Source organism: Pinus tabuliformis, chromosome 3_2 (assembly GCF_031772625.1).
Source record: "Pinus tabuliformis cultivar Carrire ecotype Pingquan chromosome 3_2, CPIR1, whole genome shotgun sequence".
In the NCBI taxonomy this organism is placed as follows: domain Eukaryota; kingdom Viridiplantae; phylum Streptophyta; class Pinopsida; order Pinales; family Pinaceae; genus Pinus; species Pinus tabuliformis.
The window spans coordinates 7,042,538-7,063,770 of NC_142302.1; the positions used below are offsets into that span (position 1 = coordinate 7,042,538).

At 36.8% G+C, this 21,233-nt stretch overlaps 1 protein-coding gene across 3 annotated transcripts; it reads right to left on the reverse strand.

Annotated features, from left to right (window-relative positions):
• Positions 1–2,875: 2,875 nt before the first annotated feature.
• Positions 2,876–14,984, reverse strand: LOC149179543 (uncharacterized). Of its 3 annotated transcripts, XM_089418011.1 has the most exons (5): positions 14,853–14,984; positions 3,954–4,078; positions 3,676–3,762; positions 3,490–3,582; positions 2,876–3,317 (listed from the first exon to the last, which is right to left on the reverse strand). In XM_089418011.1, exons 2-5 carry the CDS (start codon positions 3,999–4,001, stop codon positions 3,120–3,122), a joined length of 426 nt encoding a protein of 141 aa, XP_089274137.1. In that variant the 5' UTR covers positions 4,002–4,078; positions 14,853–14,984; the 3' UTR covers positions 2,876–3,119. The 3 variants fall into 3 exon arrangements, with proteins under 3 accessions (XP_089274137.1, XP_089274138.1, XP_089274139.1); XM_089418012.1 differs by lacking the exon at positions 3,954–4,078; XM_089418013.1 differs by lacking the exons at positions 3,676–3,762; positions 3,954–4,078.
• Between the last annotated feature and the right edge of the window lie 6,249 nt (positions 14,985–21,233).

The window sequence follows — 21,233 nt, forward strand, 5'->3', positions numbered from 1 at the left end:
CACAGAAACAAGAACTCGACAGCTACGAAATCGATCAATTTCAGAGTATCTTATCAAGTGGAAGAACTTATCCGCTGAAGATTCCACATGGGAGGATGAGAATTTTATGCAGAAGTATCCAGAACTACTCAAGCGTTGAGGACAACACTTTTTTGAAGGAGAGGGGCATGTTGGGTCCCTATAATACTAGTGATTACCCCATTACTATTGTAGTTATACCCCTTATTTATATTGTTGTGTCCCTATTACCCCCATATTGTTATTTCTGTGCCCCATAAAATCCCTCTATTGTTATTTTTGTGGCTTTATATTATTATTGTTAGGTCGGCTGGATTATATTGTGACTCCTTAGACTCCTATATATAGAAAGGAGGTTTTGTCATTTGTATCATCCAAGAATTGTTCATTTATGTAATGTAAAGGAGGTTTCCCCCTCGAAGAGGCTGAATTCTAAGGCGTTGATCTATCTTTTCTATCTTTTCTTGAGCTGGTTTCATAACACTGTGGATCACTAGCTCGATCGAATTATAGGAGGATTTATCACCAAGTTCGTGGTAGATACATTAGTTAGCTATAGAGAGGCGAACGACGCTTCCTCAAAGGACCGTGAGATAAGTACGTTAAATCGTTGAACACTTGGATTAAAATGCTACTGTGTGAAAGCCAAGTTATGCAAATAAATTAATGTTTGGGGCTACACAGAGTGGGAGGATCTACAGAAACGAAGGTAGCATAGAACTAGAAACTAGCCCCTTGATTTTACCTCCGCGAGAAAGCGAGGAAGAGTTCACGAAGGTTTCACCAAAAAGTGCGATCTGTTTGATAAAGTAGCGAATTCTGCGCATACCACTTCCACCTACACCACTGCTAGTTTCACCATCTTCAACCTCGTCTTTTCCCACACCACCTCCGCCATTACGACAATTTAATATGGCAAGCGCGATAAAGTTACTGGTGTTCAAAGGAGTAGGGAATGAAGATCCAAACTAGTTTTGGTTCGTGGTAAGGGCTGTATGGGAAGTGCAGGGAGTCACAAATGACAATATAAAGAAAGCAACGCTGGTCAGCGCTTTGCAGGATCCTGCACTGGCATGGTACATTAAGCATTCCAATGACACACTACAACAAAACCAGCGATTTGCGCCAGATTTAGCGCCAGATTTTAGTGCATTTTTTTTGTAATTGTGATGAGCAACCTGGCGCTAAATCTGGCTCTATTGTACAATTTTTAAAGCGTCATTTTTTGCACCTGATTTTGCATCCTTTTTCACGCTAGATTTTGCATCATTTTTTACACCAAACTATGCATCATTTTTTGCGTCAACTTTTGAACCAAGATTTGCATCTTATTTTATGACAGGTTTTGCTTCTAGTTTTGTGTCATTTTTTGCATCTATTTTTCATTCTCTTTTGCTTCCTATTTTGTGTCATTCTTTGCTTCCATTTTTGCACCATCATTTGCATCAAGTTTACACTATATTTTGAATCCAATTTAACGTCTTTTTATGCATCCATTTTGTGTCAGTTTTTGCATCTAGTCTTACGCCAGGTTTTGTATCTAGTCTTACACTAGTTTTTGCTTCTATTTTTGCACCAGCTTTGGTGCCTATCTTTGCACCATGTGTTGAATTTGATTTAGAACCAAATTTTGCATCCATTTTTGTGCCCATTTTTGCATCTTTTTTTGGACCATTTTTTACATCCACATTTACGTTTGATTTGTCTCCATTTTTCCCATCTCATTTTGCACCATATTTTGCGTCATTTGTTTCATCCAATTTTGCATCATTTTTAACACCATCTCTTGCATCTAACGTTACATCATTTTGAGCATCCAAATTTGCATTTATATTTGCATCTTATGTTGAGTCATGTGTTGTGTCCACCTTTGCATCTTATTTTGTGTCTAATGGTACATTCAATTTAGAGCCATTTTTTACGTCTACTTTTGTATTTGTTTTTGCACCAAGTTTTGCATCCAATTTTAAGCTATTTTATGCCCCTTTTTGCACCATTTTTTTGTGTCTACTTGTGTCCAATGTTGCACCATTATTTACACAGACTTTTTCATCCAATTTTGCATTTTTTTGGTGTCTAGTTTTACATCGTTTTCACCATCCAAATTTGCATATTTTTTTGCCTCATTTTGTGTCCACATTTGCATATAATTTTGTGTCTGAGTTCGAGCCTAAATTTGCATGTGATTAGGAATCATTTTTTACATCCAATATGGCATCCTTGGTTTCACCTTTTTTCAGCCCCATTTTGCATCTTGTTTTATGTCTTTTCTTACATCTTTTTTTTTTCCTTTTTTGCACCCAAGTTTGCATCCCAAATTTACACCATTATTTGCATCATCATTTGGCATATTAATTTGTAACGTTTTTTGCTTCTTTTTAACGCTCAACTTTGCATCTTATTTTACATCTAGTTGTTGTCTTTTTTTGCATCTAATTTGGTGCCCATTTATGTGTCCTTGTTTTTGCCCAATTTGATATCCTTTTGTATGCCATGTTTTGTTCCCTTCTTTGTGTCAATTATTGCACAATGTTTCACTTCTAATTTAAAACACTTTGTATGTCAATTGTTTGCATTTTGTATTAATTCCTAGTTTAACATCCAATTTTACTTTCAATTTTGCATCCATGGTTACATCCGCATTTGACTTCTTATATAGAGTATATTTTTCTTTACATATATGACCCCCTTTATAGATTCATAGTGAAATATATGATAGTTTCTAAATATCATTAAAGCAGATATCACAATTCAAAATCATTTGTAAAGAAATTTAAGAGAAATTGACAACATCCATCCAAAAAAATAACAATGTGTCATTAACAATTTTCAAAACATGTATAAAATAGCAACATAATACTAATAAAATCACTATTATTTTTAATCAAAACAAGTAAAATTCAAATATGATTAACAAATCAAAATATTTCATGAATATCGTTATTCTACGATAAATTAACAACATACATAAATCAAACTCATCGTATGATTACAAAATCAAAATGTCTCATTGATATAGGGTAAATTCACAACACCCATCTAAACATAACAATGTCATTCTACACAATAATTTCTTCATAAAAAACAATGCATGTGCATGCCTAGCTACCACCACCAAGATCATCCTCATGATCATCTTGACCATCCTCATTACTCTGATCCACATCATCACCAACACCGCAACTATCATCATCATCTCCTCCTTCACCACCATCATCCTCATCCTCATCCTCATCATCTCCTGATATATGTTGAACATAATTTGGATCATCGTCTTGGCAATCATTACCTATAGCATTCTGACAAAAAAAATCAATATTACATGTTAGTATTAATTACATAACACAACACATGTTTTTGTTATACAATGTTAACCATAAAATGAGGTAAGATATAATATCTAATAGTACTAAAAAATAAAATGAAAATATGGTTTAAAAGTATATTGGAAATCCAACTAAGATTACATACCATAGAGTCCATCCAAACAACAAATTCAACCCATCTCTTTTGCTGCAGCACCTCCTTTTCCAAATGATTTGGAGGTCTTCCATATTTTAGTTCCTATCAATCAGTAAATAGGGAGAAATTAGATAACAATGACTTTCTTCTAGTACAAAATTTATTAAAAAAATATCACATGTTTAATATACTTACAAAGGTTGTTATCAGTGCTTTTAAACCTTTCTGGCCACTACGATGAGTGACTTTTGTCTTGGTTAACCTCGCCTTGGATGCCTTGTCCTTAAACATAAACCAATTCAATTTATTTTCACACAAATACATGTCTAAGATACTTATAAGTATTAATACATTCTAAATAATGTTTAATGAAAAATTCAATACCTGAATTTTTATTTCATATATCTTATTTATAACATTTTAATTATTACAATAATACTCTTGTTACCAGATATTGTCAGAAGAAATCTTACAAGACCGCTACCTAAGAACATTGGACAGTTGAATGCATTAGTCAACATGTTTGAAGAATTCTATCTTCAAATCTAGATCCATCTCATGTGATTCCCGTATGTGGTATAAATTGTCTTGAAGGTACCTGCATCATTCGACACAAAGCTATTCAGCACAATCGTTAACAAAAAACATCACAACTGCACAATATGAACGGTGCATCAAAATTGGCATTCACACGTCTAAGGTCTTTTTGGCATATCTGGTGTGGGTATAAAAGGTTTCCATTAAATCTCGTAAGCCTTTTTAACTATTATAAATAAACCACTAAAGTAAAACAAACAAATCAGTTATAAGAACTGAAAAGAAAGCTTGAAAAAAGATTAACATTTTCTAAAAGGCAAACACTAGAACACACTTCAAAATACTTTTCCTAAAATACTTCTTCAACCTGGCATCAAATTTGAAGGGCATGGTCATATTTCAATATGAAGTCATACTATATTTTCAACCCTTCTATGTTGGCAAGTTAAAACTAATGTTCCACCAAGACTCCGGGATAGGGAGATGCATGTCTAGGGTGATGCACAGGGGGGGCGTGTGAGAGTACCCTCAAATTTTAGGTAAAATTAGGGGGCAGGGGGATATGGGGGTATATAATTTTTTTATATATATATATATATATATATATATATATATATATATATATATATTTTCAATAATGAAAGCATAAATACATTGATCCGTACATGATTGAATTAAATAATGAAATACACTAATCCATACTCATCATTCATACTAATACATACATCATTCATTCATACACCACGAGATTCAATAATGAACTAGATTGATCCATATTCATCATTCATTATTCAACATTCTAGAATCTAAATTGATTTAAAAATTAAATTCATCATTCATCATTCTAGATTCTAAATTGATTTAAAATTTAAATTCGTGATTCTAGAATCTAATTAGTACTAACCAAAATAGACTATAGTAGATACTTAAGCCTGAAGATTGGAATAGTAAATTGATATAACTCAAACTCAAAAAAAGTAAAGAGTGAAAGTCAAAGAATCAGTCTAAGGTCATCCATATCTAAAGTCAAGACTCGAAAGTTAAAACTGACGATTAAAAATGGCCAATGAGCATTTTAGGAGTGCCATGGAGGAGGAGGTGCAACAGTTAACTGGTAAGTCAAATAGTGCTACGCAGCAAGCTGAGTAGACATAAGCTTGGTAACTCGAATGAGTGAGTTAGAGATTGCAAATTAGTTTAGGTTTTGATATTTGTTATGTGTTGTTCTTTTTAATTTTAATTTTTTTTTATGGTTGTTTTATAATTTTTTTTAATTTCTATATTACAACAGTTACTAGAAAAAAAATTAAGCAGAACATGGCCCCCCTCAAAAGGGGTGCTTTTGGGCTTGGTGCTCTTGATTAAATGGTAGTTCCAAACCCTTATATATAATAGAGCCCAATGGAAACATCGCAATTCGCTCATTCCTGAAATCCTAAAAATTGTTATGTCTGATGCATTTTGAGTGGAATCTGAAATTTACTTTCTCCATATGAAATAAAATGAGGTCAGAACCACTCTCAAACATCCTAAGTCAATTAATAGGGCCCTAGGGTTGAATGTTGAGCTTTCCCACTCATAAATTATTGTTTCAAGCAAAATTAAGGGGAGCACCTAGCCCTTTTTTAGGGGAGCTGCCCAGAAGCACCCCTTTTGGGGAAACACATCCCCACAGTAGGGAAACATTTCCCCCTGCGTCTCCCTGTGTCTCCCTAAAAGGGGGCGTGGGGAAACGTGTCCCTGGGCATCTTCCCATCCTAGGTGTGTGGGAAGCGTGGATACGTGCACCCCACCATAGGGGACACATCCTCATGGAACACTGGTTAAAATAAACTATTGTTTTCTTACAAAAGCAAAAAATGGATCAAAATTTTAACTATTTCGTATTTTATGTTTAGCACAATTGCAAGTCGTGTGGTAGTACTAAAATAGGATAGATAAACAGCAGTGTTTTTTATAATCACTACATAGTCGAATTCCTATCAATCTTATGTGGAAATGATGTAGCTTGAAGTATCTAAATGCAGTACCAAAGTAGAATTGATACCAATAACCAAACAAGGCAGTGACAGCACAAACAAAATTTGTTGTAGCATCAAACTACAGAACTGTATTATCTAAATTTTTTCCTGGTAGCACTCTCATTTCCGTAAAATGTTTTTAATTCCAATGAACAAAGACTTGCCTGACCCGATAACGAAATTGTGTTCCTTTGACATCAAGGATTTAGAAAAGGATTTAGAAAAGAATTTAAAAAGAACCAATCATAGTAGAAGGATCATTACAGGATCTAAATACTAAAAAATAATCACCATAAAAGAACACTAAACATTAAAAGTTAAAACTAAAGATTGGAGTATCTAAAGAACAGAACCTAATTATTGACAAAAACTAGACATTAAATGAAGGATCGTGGGATCTATGACCCAGTGCCGATAAGAATACAAAATCAACTTCTGCATTCCCCTCATGACCCATCTGGATATGGACTTAAGGAGACCAGAACCAATCTTAATAGATTAATTACAGGATGTAACTGCACAAGCCTAGTACTCCATGAGTCTATCCCCCATCTGCTTATACTAGATATAAACAACACGTTTGTAGAAAGTTAGAAAAATACATTGTACAATCAGGTTGAACTCAATACAGATTCAATTGGACCTACAACACATTCCAGCCACAAAGCTGGAAAGAGCACAATAAAAATAAAAGCAAACATTGAATCTTATCACTGTTGTGGATTTTGTCCTTAGAATGACATGAGACATTCCAAATATGATGCCCAATCTGATATGTTGGCTCTTCTAGCATGGATGCAAAGAGAAAGCAATTACAATACTTGATCTGTTTTTTATAATATAAGACTATATTTTGCTAAGAAAACAAAGGTATACAAAAAAGCCCACATGCATTACATATCGAATATCATTCCTTCGGGAAAGCCCTAAAAGCCAAGTGTATGTGGAGACTAATATCAAAAGAGGACCTCTGGAATCAGATTCACATTCAGAGATATATTGAGCCCAATTCAGCAGAAGACTGGATTGGAAACCCAAACAAGTCAATCAACAATGCATCCATATTATTGAAAGTACTGACTATAACATTCCCTTTAATAGGCAGATTGCTGGCATGGAAGGTTTGCAATGAGGCTAAGGCGAAGATCAGTATAGACCCATGGAAAAGCAGTGGAGCTGAGTACAAGCTGCCAGAAGCAGTGATAAACTCTCTTCAATCTAGACCAGGCAGCTGGACCAGGAAACTCCTCCATTTGCCAGCAGGATTGGAATAGCGCTGAACAGAGAGACGACTCAAAGGCCAAGAAAATATTCAATCAAAAGGATTTATAAACAAATCAAAAGTGTGCCATGCCTATATAAAAGACTCTGATGATGAACATGTCTGGTCTAAAATCCAGCCTTAGGGATTTACACTCCAAAGTTAGGATAAGAATCGTGTACCGTGGACAGACCAGAATGCACACTCTCATGGTGGAAGCGCATCTGGACAAGAACCTTTCAAAAGTTCATTATTTACATGCAGTTGGCAATCTTAAATAGAGCACCCACATAGGAAGTTCTTAAGAGAAGAAATGGATCAAGTCCAAGCAAATGTATCATGTGTAAAAGAGTTGAAAAGAACATAGACCACTTACTGATATTCTGTCCTTAATAAAGGAAATCTGGATGGTTTGACAAGGATAAAGGACTGTGGACAAGGAGGTTATGCTGAAGAGTGCTCTAAAAAGTGGTAGCAAAACTCAGTCCTCAAAGGCCTTCCTCTAATAGTATCATGGGGAATCTAGAAAGATAGAAATGTTGAAATCTTTGAAGACAGGTATATAACTCTTTCAATGTGCCTTCCAAGGTCAGTCAATCTTCTCAAACTTCAAAGCTTTTTCATCAACCCCAACACAGAAAAAGTTGATTCGTGCTCCTATGGACAAATCTGGAACATGGGGATTACTTTGATGGAGCTAGTCAAGGTACCCCCAAAAAAGGGAAGCCATATGTGTTCTCTATCTCAATAACTCTCACTGTATCAGATTTAGGTGAGGATCAAATAACTACACCGAGCTTATTTCCCTAACAATACTCTAAATTTTTTCCATACCCTTTCCTGCCAACAGTTGTGTTACCATCAACATTAGCATGGCAATGTTCTACTTTAGCCGATCCAACCTATCCCTAGGATTTTCTTCTTCAACTTCTTCATGAGGACCCCTATCATTGTCAGTGCTCTGCTTCTCCATAGCCCTAGCAACAATTCCTGTCCACTTCTTCTATAGTCATTGCAGGTGCTTACCTACAGGTCCAACCAAGTATATTCGAACTTGGGCTCTGATACCATAAATGACAGGCTTATAGTTTATCCATTTCACCGACACGAGTTTCCAAAAAATTTACAATCTACCACAATCCCTTTAAGTAATTGCAAGACTAATATAAGGATACAGTAATAAACTACCTCTAGTTGCCTGTTGTTGGATAGATCTATAATGGAAGGCTAGAATGCAAGAGTAGATCAGCTCAATGACCATTTATTGGCTTGAAGATAATTACAATCCCAAGTTCTCTCTGTTCATAACCGAATTCTAATCCATTCCAATGCCACTCATTAGCATACAATAGATGGACAAAGGTTCACACATACAAGGGTCAGTTTCATCCGGTGGCAAGAATACAAAGAACTACACAATGCCACACGCAATGGTTCAAACACCATTCACCAAGAATACTTGAGATGAAGCCGAAATCTTAAAAGGACACCAAAATCAATGAGAGGAAAGAAAAATAAACCAATGATTTAAAGAAATGCCGAGCAAGAATGATTAATTCATTTAACCATCCAGTGACCACACTCCCAAGCGAGAGATACCCCCACATAGGAGCGTACAACCCTGTACAGGGCCTCTCGATAATTAAGAAAATCTTTGTACTAAGCAATGGGTTTAAATAGCTGTTGGGTAGCTTCCTTGGATTTGTTGGGCTGTATATTGGCCCTCAGTAAGCTACAGGAAGTCAAATAAAACTCTAAAATTTGACAGGTAGCTCATGGTCAAACAGTGAAATCAAGGATTCATTATCATCTTTATGTAAACCACAAAGCAGGATCAAATCCAGAGGGGGGCAGAGTATGCACACCTCTGTAGATTTTAGCAGTCAAATTGCTGCGCAGAGGCAGGTCACTTGTAACACAAACAAGGGGGTATCATACACAATTTCATGTCTGTCTTGGCTGTAACCCTAAAATAAGATCTAAAATTATATTATTATTATTAGTATAGAGTTGTTCTTCTAAATAGGAGATCTCTTGTATACTAGATTGAAAGTCTTCCAACAGATGTCTTTTTCTTCTTTTTCTTTTTTCCAAGTTTATAGTTATTTTATTGGGTATATTCGATATCATATGCGGTAAACCAAGCAGAATGCAAAGACTTGGAGAAATCAGCATCTGTCCTGGTTTCAACTGAGACTTGCAGCAGCCTACTTGGACAATTTGCCATTTCACTAGCATTTCCAAATTTTTCCAAGTCCAATTGGACTGCTGAGTTTGACTCTTCTCTTTGAGGAAACCAAGCCAAATTCAATTTCTCCAAGTCTGTCTTGTGGCCCAATGTCATATTTGTGCATTGACTTACAAGTATGACTCATACTTGCAGGTCAAATGTGAGTCAGACTCTCACTTCTCGCAATTCAAACTCAGCCATTTGCCTATAAAAGACACATAAAAAAAAAAATAAAGCACTCATTTTGCTTGTTTATTTGCCCCAATTTCACAGCAGACAACCTCCAGATCGTTAATTGTCCAGGATCCATGCCATTTTACAGTATGAAGTATCTTCTAGATTCTGTAATACCCTGTTTCCCCCCAGTTTGTAAATATGTCTCAATCTCACCGTGAATCACAGCATGGATGTTCCTCAACTTTTTAAAAACTAGAACAGACAACTTATAAATGATGTACGTATGTTTTGTTAGTTAATGAATATTCACCAAACCACTGATTAAAGAATGAAGCACTAGTACTAGCCATGATACTACGAGTGGAATCCGGTGAGGGGACTAGGAGGTTACCTTTCCTGCCAAGTAATTGACCTTTGCCAAAAGTCCCATACTGCCAAATTACCAGAAATTTAAATTTGAAATTACTTCCCAGAAATCAGTTATTGAGGGAGAGCTGGGTAGTGGGGCAGCCAACCACTGACAGTTATGAAGGGATGAGAAGTAGCTGGATAGAAGGAACTGTCAACAAAAGGTATGGCAAGTACCCACCTCGATTTCCCAAGTTGACCCATGAATCCATCTGCCACAAGCAAGAAAAATTGTGAGTCTTCTTGGGCCAAGGAAGGGGGATGCACGTGGGGGGTTGAGGAAATGATTATTCCATGTGTGGATAGTGTGCAGAGGAGATAGGAGGTATTGAAAGAAAGTTTACAAGGTTCTGGGAGCGCCCACGAGCGGAGTGAGTGAAAATCGCAAGTGGGCTCACAGCTGGAAGTTCACAGGCATCAAAAAATGAAACTCATTTGGACTGCTAAAAATCATGCCCAAGGGTATCAAATTGGAGTTGGGTCCATTACTAGATTTTTGGGCCTGCTAAGATACAAATTTGAGTGCTGAAATGGGGCAGGAAAGCATGAACCTGACCTGGGCAAAAAGGCTTGTGAATCTGATGCTAGCTCGGAGAGTTAGCAAGCAGTGAGGGGAGGGCGCTGAGGAACTACACTGGCAGTGAAAGGACTCCCCTGTGCTGATAAAATCCAGCTGAGAAGGAATCTGTGGAATTCGTGTAAGTCCCAGGCCCAGTGGGTAGAGGGGTTTCTACCATCTGACTGTATGTGAAGGAGAGTAGCCTTCACACCCAACAATTTCCTCGAGAAAACCAAGTTTCCCCAGTGGTATCATGGCCTGGCTAGGGGGTGGCCAGCCGTGGACATGGATGGATGTAGCTAAGCCTATGGTTGGTGGAAAAAAGGTTCACCATTCTTCAGTTGCAGGCAATTAATATTCAGTTAAGTATTTTTATCTGTTTTCATAATATTTATAAGTGATAATTTATTTGTTTTATGTTGGCTGAATGGATGCAACCTGCTGGGAATGTTTATGTAATAATGATTTCAGTGCATGTACTTTGGGTATAGACTAACTTAGTACATGCACTTGTTCAAAGAAAGCCCTATCAGCACATGAGATTAAAAGTGAAAAATTAGATTACTAATAAGAAATCTACAGGGGTGAAGATTAAGATTGCTAAATCTAATGGAAACCAAATCATACTTTCGTTTAACGCAAAAGGATATGAGAGGAAACTTGATTCAAGCTTAAAGGTTTGCAAAAAAAATTGAGACCCCGTCCCTCAAAGGACATCTAGGGGCTGGGTTTGTTACAGATTCCATGTCCCTCAAAGTGTCAAATGTTTGGGCACTTCGCTTCCAATGTCATCAAAAGAAGGGGAAGGGAAAGCAACTTGTAAAGAGTACAAAAGCATCAGCTCAAGTGGATGAGCTTTCATCCAATCTCGAGATACACTTCTCAATGGTCTCATGCCTGTCATCTGACATCATGTCTGATGTGGACTGGTATGTGGACAGTGGAGCCTGCAAACATACAACCTCTAACAAGAGTACCTTTAGTAGAACTTGGTGATGATGCCACATATCCAGTTGCAAGAGTGGGATCCATCAAGTGATATCCTTAAGCTTACTAAGTTAATGATGTTTTGTATGTACCTAGCTTAACTAAAAATCTCTTTCCAATTTCAGTGATGATAGATCCTACATATAGGGCTAACTTTGAAGATCAACAAGTCCTCATCCTAAATTGCAAGGGAATCCTATAAGAACTTTAGGGTATGATAGTGACAACATGTGTGAGCTTTGACAAAAGAGACTAGGTCACTTGCACTAGTGAATGTTGCCAATCTTGAAAAACATGGTGTGGGCATTGCCAATCTTCAAGGCTGAGAAGAAAGGAGTGTGCAAAGGTTGTGCACTTGGCCAGCATGTAAAGGATGTTTTCCTGGCAGTAAACATAGGTCAAGAGGGGTTTCTGACCTAATCAACTCAAATGTATGTGGGCCCATCTCTTCAACTTCCTTATCAAGTAACATTTACTATGAATATTTTATTGATGATTCTTCTAGGAAGTCCTAGACTTAATTCACAAAAACCAAAGGAGTTTGATACCTTTTGCATGAAATCAAGAATCAAGAAAATGTTGATAGTTCCCTACAACCCTCAGTAGTTTGGGGCCTTGATTCATGATCTAGTTCTGCTCATGTGTCTCTGTGTATAAACATGTCTCATCATTGTCTATATTTTGAATAGGTATCCTCACAGAATTTTGAAGGATAAGACATCAATGGAGGAATTCAGAAGCCTCAAGTAACACATCTTTGAGTTTTTCAGTTGTCCTATCTACATTCATATTCCAGATGAGAAAAGGACCAAGTTGGAACCTTCTAGTTTGAAGGGCATTTTTGTAGGTTAGAGTGAAACCTCAAAAGCTTATAGAATATACATTCCATCTCAACATAAAGTAGTTGTGAGCAGAGATACCAAGTTTGAAGAAAATGCATGGTCCTCTAAGTCTCAAGAACCTCCAATAGTGACCATGGAGGCAGAAGAGCTTGGTATCCCAAAAACAGATCTGCAGAAATCAAAAAGATCATGAAACGCATACTTAGATCAGCAAGCTTTTGGAAGTGCAAGGGGTGCCTCTTTACCTTCAAGTTCAGCTAGAAAGCCTAGATGGCTAATCTAGACATTAAAAGAGGCAACAGAGTAAGTTGGTGCTCCAACTACTTCCCTTCAAATAAGCCACCCTCCTAAAAAGTTCCCTAGTTATGTTGCACTGATATCTTTCATTATTGAAACAAAACCTTCTAGTAACGGCAGTAAGGAAGCAAGTACTGCAAAATGCCATGATGGAGGAATACATCTCCTCCTAAAGAATGATGGGTAGGAGATAGTGCCTAGACTAGTGGAGAAGTCAGTATTTGACTCTAGTTTTTCTTACAACAATCATGCATGGTTAAGCATGCACCAGATAGCAGCATATAAAACTGCAAAGCTCGGTTTGTGGCTGGACGGTTCTCCCATTAAAAAGGAGTTGACTATGAGGAGACTTTTGCTCTTGTTACTAAATATACCTCTATCAGATTTACTATGTCTTTCACAACAATCTTCCATTGGATTTTATATCAAATTTATGTAAAGACAACATTTCTTAATAGGTTGATTAAGGAGTTATATGAATAAACCAACCAAGAGGCTTTTAGGTGAATAGGCTTGAGACCCATGTTTACAAGTTGAAGTAGGCCCTTTATGAGTTGAAACAGGCACCATTTGCATGGCACTCCAAGATCGATGAGTAACTTTCAGATTTGGGTTTCACTGAGACAGATGCAGATTCTAATTTTTACAATTTGGTAGATCATTCTAATCTGCTTGTTTTAGTCCCATATGTAGACAATCTTACACTCACAGGAAGTTAAAAGGAATCCACAAACTGGTGCAGGGCAAAATTGGCAAGAGAATTTTTCATGACTTGAAGCACTACTTGCTGGCTCTAGGGGTGTAGCAAAGTGCAGGTGAAGTGTTCCTTGGACAGAAAAAGTATGTAATTGAAATTCTTAGAAGATTTCAAATGATGGACTACAAACCCATGGCTACTCCAGTGTATGAAATTGAAATTTTGATGAGATTTCAAATGATGTACTGCAAACCCATGGCTACTCCCCTGTGGTAGTAAATCCATTGTACTTTGCTGATTCTAATTCAGATTTGATGAACATCTGTATACAGGGAATTGATAGGTTTCCTCATGTACTTAGTTAACACAAGGCCTAACATTTATTTTGCAGTCAACACTTTCAGTACATGGTGCAGCCTAGGCAAGTTCATCAGGTTGCCACAAAACACAAGTTCTAATACTTGGAAGGGGGCAGTGCATTTTGCACTGAGATATGTTAGTTATGCAGCTTTTTATTCAATGATAATGGAATAGCATTAACAGGGGTTCTCGACAGTGATCTACATGTTCTGTGCATGTTTTCTAACTGTGTCCGTTTATAGGCTCAAACGACATTCAGATTACAGTTTCGATTAGCCTTTAAATTCAGACTGTGCTACTTTCCTGTAGGAGAAGAATCTGTTAAACAAGTGTTACTAAATTCATCAGTTGTTAGTAATTAATTGGATGAATGGCAGTAGTAGAAGATGAAATCAAACGTTCTGTCTGTTTTTATTTCAGAGTGCTTTGAACATGTCTACAAAGAATTAAATGGTGAAGCAGACACCTTGAGGAAGGAAGGACTACAGTTAGCTGAGGGTTCAAGGTTATGAAGTGAAATCAAGGATTGTCATATCTTACATGAACATATTTCTGCATCCTCGAATGGGGATTCTTATGACAGTCAGTATTCTGAAGATGATCCAAGTGCCTCAAAAGAAGAATTCTGAATTTTAGAGAAGTTACAGGACCCTTCAATCAATATCAATGCCTTCTTCAGGCTTAGCAAAGAATTTATATTTTCGTTCTGATATTTCTCGAAGCTTAAAGCATTTACAGAATGTATCTCTTTACACTCGGATGAAATAAAAGATTAGAAAAATTGAGGGAAAATATATCAATATCAATCAATATGTAAGCCAATAAATGCGCCAAAAAAAACACAGATTGAAAAAATATGCCTGCTGTGAGTCTGTGAAAGCAAATATAAGCAGCACCTCTTCTGGAAAATGTGAAGCGGAAATACAAAACAAAAAAGACATCGTGATAAGAGAATATGGGTTGAGAGGGAAAAAAGAAATCAAGGCTTAGACTCACCTCTATCCGATTGCATATGAGGATCTGAACCAGCCGCATCGGTTATCCAAAAATGCACCTTTGTCCGTGCACCGATCAAGTCAATCCGCCGCCTGGAAAGAAAAATAGCACAATGCAAATATTTGCAAATGCCCTCCTGAAACCCCTCGGAGAAGGATATATCTGCGGACCTGAAACCCTACATCCGATATAACAACCCATTTTAAGATATAAATGTTTTAAAAAGTTAAAGAGCGTTGTCGCCGACCCTGAAACCCTACATCGTATATAGAACTAGCATTTGCACAAACCGGTGCAACGTCATAGAAGTAGTGGGATATGGAAGTAAGTAAAAGTAATATTTTAGTAAAATTTTAAATATGTGTTGTATGAATTAATAATTTTATTATATAATTAATAAAAGAATTAATAGAGAAGGGTTATTATTTTAAAATTTACGATATAATTAAAAAAAAAAAATTTGAGAGGAAATATTAGTTTTAAGATAAAAAAAAAAATTAATTAAAAAGAGCGATAAATTTTAGGTTTAATTCTAAAGCCTCAATGCGAAAGGATATATTAGAACATCCTAAAAAGTCTTTTAAGAAAAATGGCGATTAAAACCTTTTCCAAATAAATTTTAAAGGTTTAAAGCATAAATATAATAAAAGCCGGCATATATATGTAAATAGTAATAAAGAGGTCGACCCCATAAAACTGCCACGTTGCATATTGGGATCTCGCGAGTGGCGTTTTTGTTTTATTGTCCATGACCAAACTTCCGAAGCCTCTAACTTGCGACTTTATTTACACCATATCCATTCAATTTAATTATTTACACCATAACCATTGCAACTTTTAATGTCCATGACCAGACACACGTCTTTAAAACTTGTGATATGAAAGGCGTGACATGGCAACTGTGATATTATATTAAGGTGTGCTATGATGGAGCAGTCGAGTCTGCAACACGTATTGCAATCGGAGGTTTCAAAGTGACAAGGCTTCAAAAGTTGAGATATGGCGGATGCGATATTAATGGCCAAATGTGGAGAATTAATGGTTTTCGATAGAATAAACGCATTCATTATTACTAACGGTTTCTTGAGATTTCGCTCATAAAAGTCTTGGATTATTATGTAATCGGTTATTTGCTAAGTTATTCGCTCTGAATGTTAGTTACTCTCACCCTTGTGTTTCTCTTGACAAGTCAGTCCCAACAAGCATAATTCAACAAAAATGTCTTGGTCGACCAAACCCATGAAGAAACCTGTTGTTCAACAACAATCAGTTGCTCTTCCCCCTGAGTTTGCAGAATTGCTTGCATTATTTACCGATACCACATGCACCTCAAACACCGGAACATCTACCTGGGAGGCCACATATCAACTTTTCGAAGATGAAGAGCCGAGAGTCACAGAAAGAGTAGTCATAGCCGAAGATTCATACCCGGTTTCTGATACTACATATAGTGATCTGGCCAATTCATTCCTCCACAGAATTGTTGCTCAGCTGAACATCCTTCCTTACATGGATATGATCACATGTGTTGTTGACCATCTAAACATCGCTGACAGAAACTTTATGACCAAGAGGAACACAATCATCGGCTCTTTCACCAACAAAGATTCGACTCGAATGTACCAGTTGTCGGCAGCTCAGAAGAAATATGATAATGCCTTCATTGAGAAATTCATGAAGGAAAATCAGGATCAATCTGAAGTCATCAAAGGATGGAGAAGAGATGCCAGCAAGCACAAGCGAGAAAATAAGGGTATGCATTCTATAGCTTCTCTTGTCGGTCCATATTGTTATGTTGCCACTATGATATGTAGATTATTTGGTTATGTCAATACCCAAAAGTTTTCAGACCAGTGGGTACCCTTGATTGATGCAGCTATGTTATGGACTGGGGGACTGTTCTATCTAATAATTTAAGTATCCAAATCCTAGATTATAGGAAGAACTGTAGTTTTTTTATTCTAGAAAACATTGTTCCCCCATTTTACATGAGTGCCTATGTAATGGATGTTATTTTATTTACTTCTGATTTCCCATCCATGGGATGTAAATGGACCATACAGGACCCTATGTCTATCCACGTTTATCATAGTATTCTCCGGGAGTCAAAATATAGGAAAAAGAGCATCATTCCTTTGTTAATTCTCATACAGAATACAAATTAGATGCATGGTGTGAAGGAAAATGAAATTTACAGGTTTGTGGTTGAAATTTATTGGTGTATCTATACATGTATCTATAAGTTGTATTTTCATAGTCCAGGGGTTGGGAATACACAATTCCCATCCACTTGAGCTCAATTTTATCTCGCAAAACTTCATTGGGATCTACCTAAACACATATGCAAACATAGGTGAAAATGCCTTTCAAAAGTCTTTCCCTGTCTACTTTGACGAATCTTCCAATAAAATTGCCCACTTTTTCTAAGAGATCTAGATGGGTAAAGTGAATGGGAAAACTGGGAATCTTACCCATACTAGAGTAGTCATCGGCAACATAGTGAGAGGATTGAAGTTGGGAAACCATGGCTTCACTAGAAGACCAACTCATCCCCAAAACCATGGACCTTGGTCAAGGATTTTTTTCTTATCCTCAAGACATTTGAAGATCACCACAAAAAAACATGGGTCTACATCCACCCAAACCAGCGTTCATCCAATCCTATCATAATCGAACAAAAAACGCTACTTTTTCAATAGAAAATGGGGAATAAAAGTATCACCCAAGGATAATGACCATCGCATCAAGCGCTCAATCATAAGGGAGGAGAAATAATTTGACAATCACACGTCCTTGATTTCTGTTGATTTAACTCTGAACACTCATGTAATATTCTCTTGCTTGGCGAATTAAACACCACTGCATGGAATGGACAAGGATTGAGCCGAACCCTGGATGAAGCCCACTTCATTCTCATCTAAACACAAAACTATATATACGTCAAAGCTATTACAATAGATTCTGACTGTCAACACCTCGAGGTTCTGTTTATATGTGGCTACCTCTTATGGTTACTATTGAATGTGTGATTGGCAATAGTAATGGCAACTTAGGGCTGCCAAATTTCCTTCGATTCCCTCACTACATCCTAACGCAAATAGTTGTTCAATGCCTTGGTTGTCTTTCAAAACTGGTAGGCAGCGTCTTCTTTGATATTTCTCGATGGTTTTAATTCCACTACAATCACAACTTTCATTTACATAAACTTCGTGTTTTCGCACGAGCGACGATTGTTCCAAGGTGAAATGTCACTTGGATGGTTTCAATGTTGTTGACCCATCATAACTAACTAACGGATATGCCCATTACAATTTTATACCACCCCATTATCAATATCAATTATGCATGGGAACCAATTAAAGCAACTTTTCACATTAATTTTATATGAGCATGAGAACATGTGTTACCAAGCAGCCCATAAAGCCTCATTTTGAATGCCATAGTCACTTAGAAGGAATTCCTCTTGTAGTAGCATCCTCCCTACTAAAATTTGCTAGTGCTAACATTAGAACCACCATTACAACAAGATATCTTTCTAGTGTTGACAACACCATTATAGTAAGATACCTCAAGAGAGACAGAAAATTTAAAAAGTATGATAGTAATACGTATCCAGAAGATGGTATTGAAACTAGTAATTGTTCACGAATCCATAAGATTGTAAGGTCATTCTCATTATCATAATCATTGTCATCATCATCACCATCATCCTTGTCATTATTATTGCCATCATTACATTATCATCATAATCACCATTCATGCCATCATCATCATCATTATGGACATTGTTTGCAATTGTTCATAATTGTAGATGTTGTAAGAAATATCATCAACCCAAAAAATGTGATCAGTGCTAGAAAAGGGTTGTTTAAGACACATTGATATACGTAAGAGAAATAAAAACTCTATTTTTGACAGATGATCGATGATGATCATCATCACCACCATTATCATCGTCATTGTCATTTTTATCATCCCCATCATCATCATTAATGTAATTTCTATCGACATTGTTGTAATCATGCATCATCATCATTCATGCCATTATTGTTTTTGATGATGACCTAGATGAAAATGATGATCATGACACCAAAGATAATGCTTATGATTATGACAATGACAACATCTAAAATTGGGAATATTCGCCAACGTCATTAGCATCGTCATCATCATAATCATTGCCATCATCATCATTGTCATTGTAACCACTATCGTCTTTATCATCATAATCACAATTCATGTCATCGCCATCATCTTCATTTTCATCATTGTCAATATTATTGACATTGTCATCAATTGTTCATAATTGTCAATGCCATAAGGAATATCATCAATGCAGAAAATATGATGAGTGTTGGAAAAGGGATGCAAAAGCGAACATAGAAATGGGGGTAACAATAGAAGTAAAATTGGATGAAAAGTGGATACAACATAAGTAGATGCACAACAACATGAAAAACCTGACACAAAAGTGGATGCAAAAGTAGATGCAGTTGTCAATGCAAACATGAAGGCAAAAGTGGAAGCAAACATGGGTCCAATGGTAGGTGTAAAACTTGGCACAAATTGTGGTGAAACAAATGTGGATGCAACAACGGAAACAAAAGTATATGCAAAAATGGATGAAACAAAAGTGGATGCAATAGGGGATGCAAAAGTGGAAGCAAATGTGGTTGCAATGGTAGGCGCAAGATATGGTGCAACAAAAGTGGATGTAACAATAGACAAAAAATATGCAAAATAAGATGCAAAAATGGATGTAAAAGTGGAAGCAAACATTGATGCAGCAGGCAAAACAAAATTGGATGCAAAAAATGGATATAATGTAAGTAGATGCAAAAGTAGATACAAAACGAGATGCAAAACCCAATGCATAAACCTGACATAAAAGTGGATGCAAAAATAGATGCAATATTTGATGCAAAATAGGATGTGAACATGGATGCAAAATTGGAAGCAAACGTGGATACAACAGTGAGTGCAAAACATGGTGCAAATTGTGGCATAACAAAAGTGGATGTAATGATAGATGCAAAAAAAGAATCAAAGTATGATGCAAATGAAGATGTAAAAAGGGATGCAAAAAGTGAAATTTAAAATGGGTGCAACAGTGGATGCAAAATTGCGTGCAAAAGTGGATGCAATAGAAGTCGATGCAAAAGTAGATGCAAAACGAGACACAAAACCCGATGCAAATCCCGGTCCAAAATTGGATACAAAAAGGGATGCAAAAATAGATGTAGTAGTTGATGAAAACCTAGACGCAAATGAGGATGCAAACGTGGATGCAAAATTATAATCAAAAGTGGGTGCAAAAGGAGGTGCCAAACTAGGCGCTAATTGTGGCACAAAAATATTAGATGCAATAGTGGGTACAATAATAGATGCAAAAGAGGATGTAAATATGGATGCCAAACAAGAGGGAAAAGTGGATGCAACAAAAGTAGATGCAACATTTTATGCAAAACTAGACACAAAACACGATGTAAAACTTGGCGCAAAAGGGATGCACAAATGGATGAAAAAATGGATGCAAAAAATGATTTAAAAAAGGATGCAAAAGTCGATGCAAAAGTTGATGCAAGTGTAGGTGCAAAAAGTGGATGCAAATGAGGATGCAAAAGTATGTCAAACAAAATTAGGTGCCAAACTTGATGCAAAACCTGGAACAAAACCTGGTGTAAAGGATGACACAAAACTTGGCATAAAATTTGGTGCAAAACGTGGTGCAAAACCTATTGCAATACCTGGTGCTAAACTTGGTGTAAGATTTGGTGCAAAACTTGATGCAAATTTTGTGTCAAGTTTTGCACCATACTTGATAAATGGATGCAAATAGCACCAAAAATGGGCTCTAGATGCAAAAAAAGAAGTAAAAAGGGACGCTAATCACTGGTTTTGTTGTAGTGACAATTCAAATGCAGGGATCGTGGAGATCCAAGCTGCGCTAAACAAAGAATTTAGTAGACCAAAATCAAAGACACAGTTGATCATTGGATTTAAGGAAACCGTGATGCTTCCAGGCGAGACTCCATGGGAGCTGGATCGGAGACTAAAGTGTACAATTTGTTAAGCCAATATGACCTTGACAGATGGGAAACACCGCGCATGGTTTGTAGCATCACTAACACCGCATCTAAGGACCGCGTTGTCACAACAGAAGCTAACCACTCAGGCCGAGGCCTTGGAGATCGTAATGAGACTGCACGAGACCCTGATACAAGATCGTAACCTAGGAGTTCAACAGATCCACGCGTAGTTGAAAAACTTGTGTCTTGAGATCCAGAGTTTGAAACAAGATAGGATAACTCGCCTAGAAGCGCGCAAGGAGGTATGGTGCATAAAGTGCAAAGGCCAGGGACATGACAAGGACCATTGTCT

Excerpts from the sequence above, each read along its gene's own strand:
- LOC149179543 (XM_089418011.1), bottom strand. The coding sequence starts at position 4,001 with ATGTTGACTAATGCATTCAACTGTCCAATGTTCTTAGGTAGCGGTCTT. Across the intron at positions 3,583-3,675 it reads AAGCACTGATAACAACCTTT|GAACTAAAATATGGAAGACC; the intron begins GTAAGTATATTA and ends ACTGATTGATAG. Across the intron at positions 3,318-3,489 it reads TTGTTTGGATGGACTCTATG|AATGCTATAGGTAATGATTG; the intron begins GTATGTAATCTT and ends TTTTTTTGTCAG.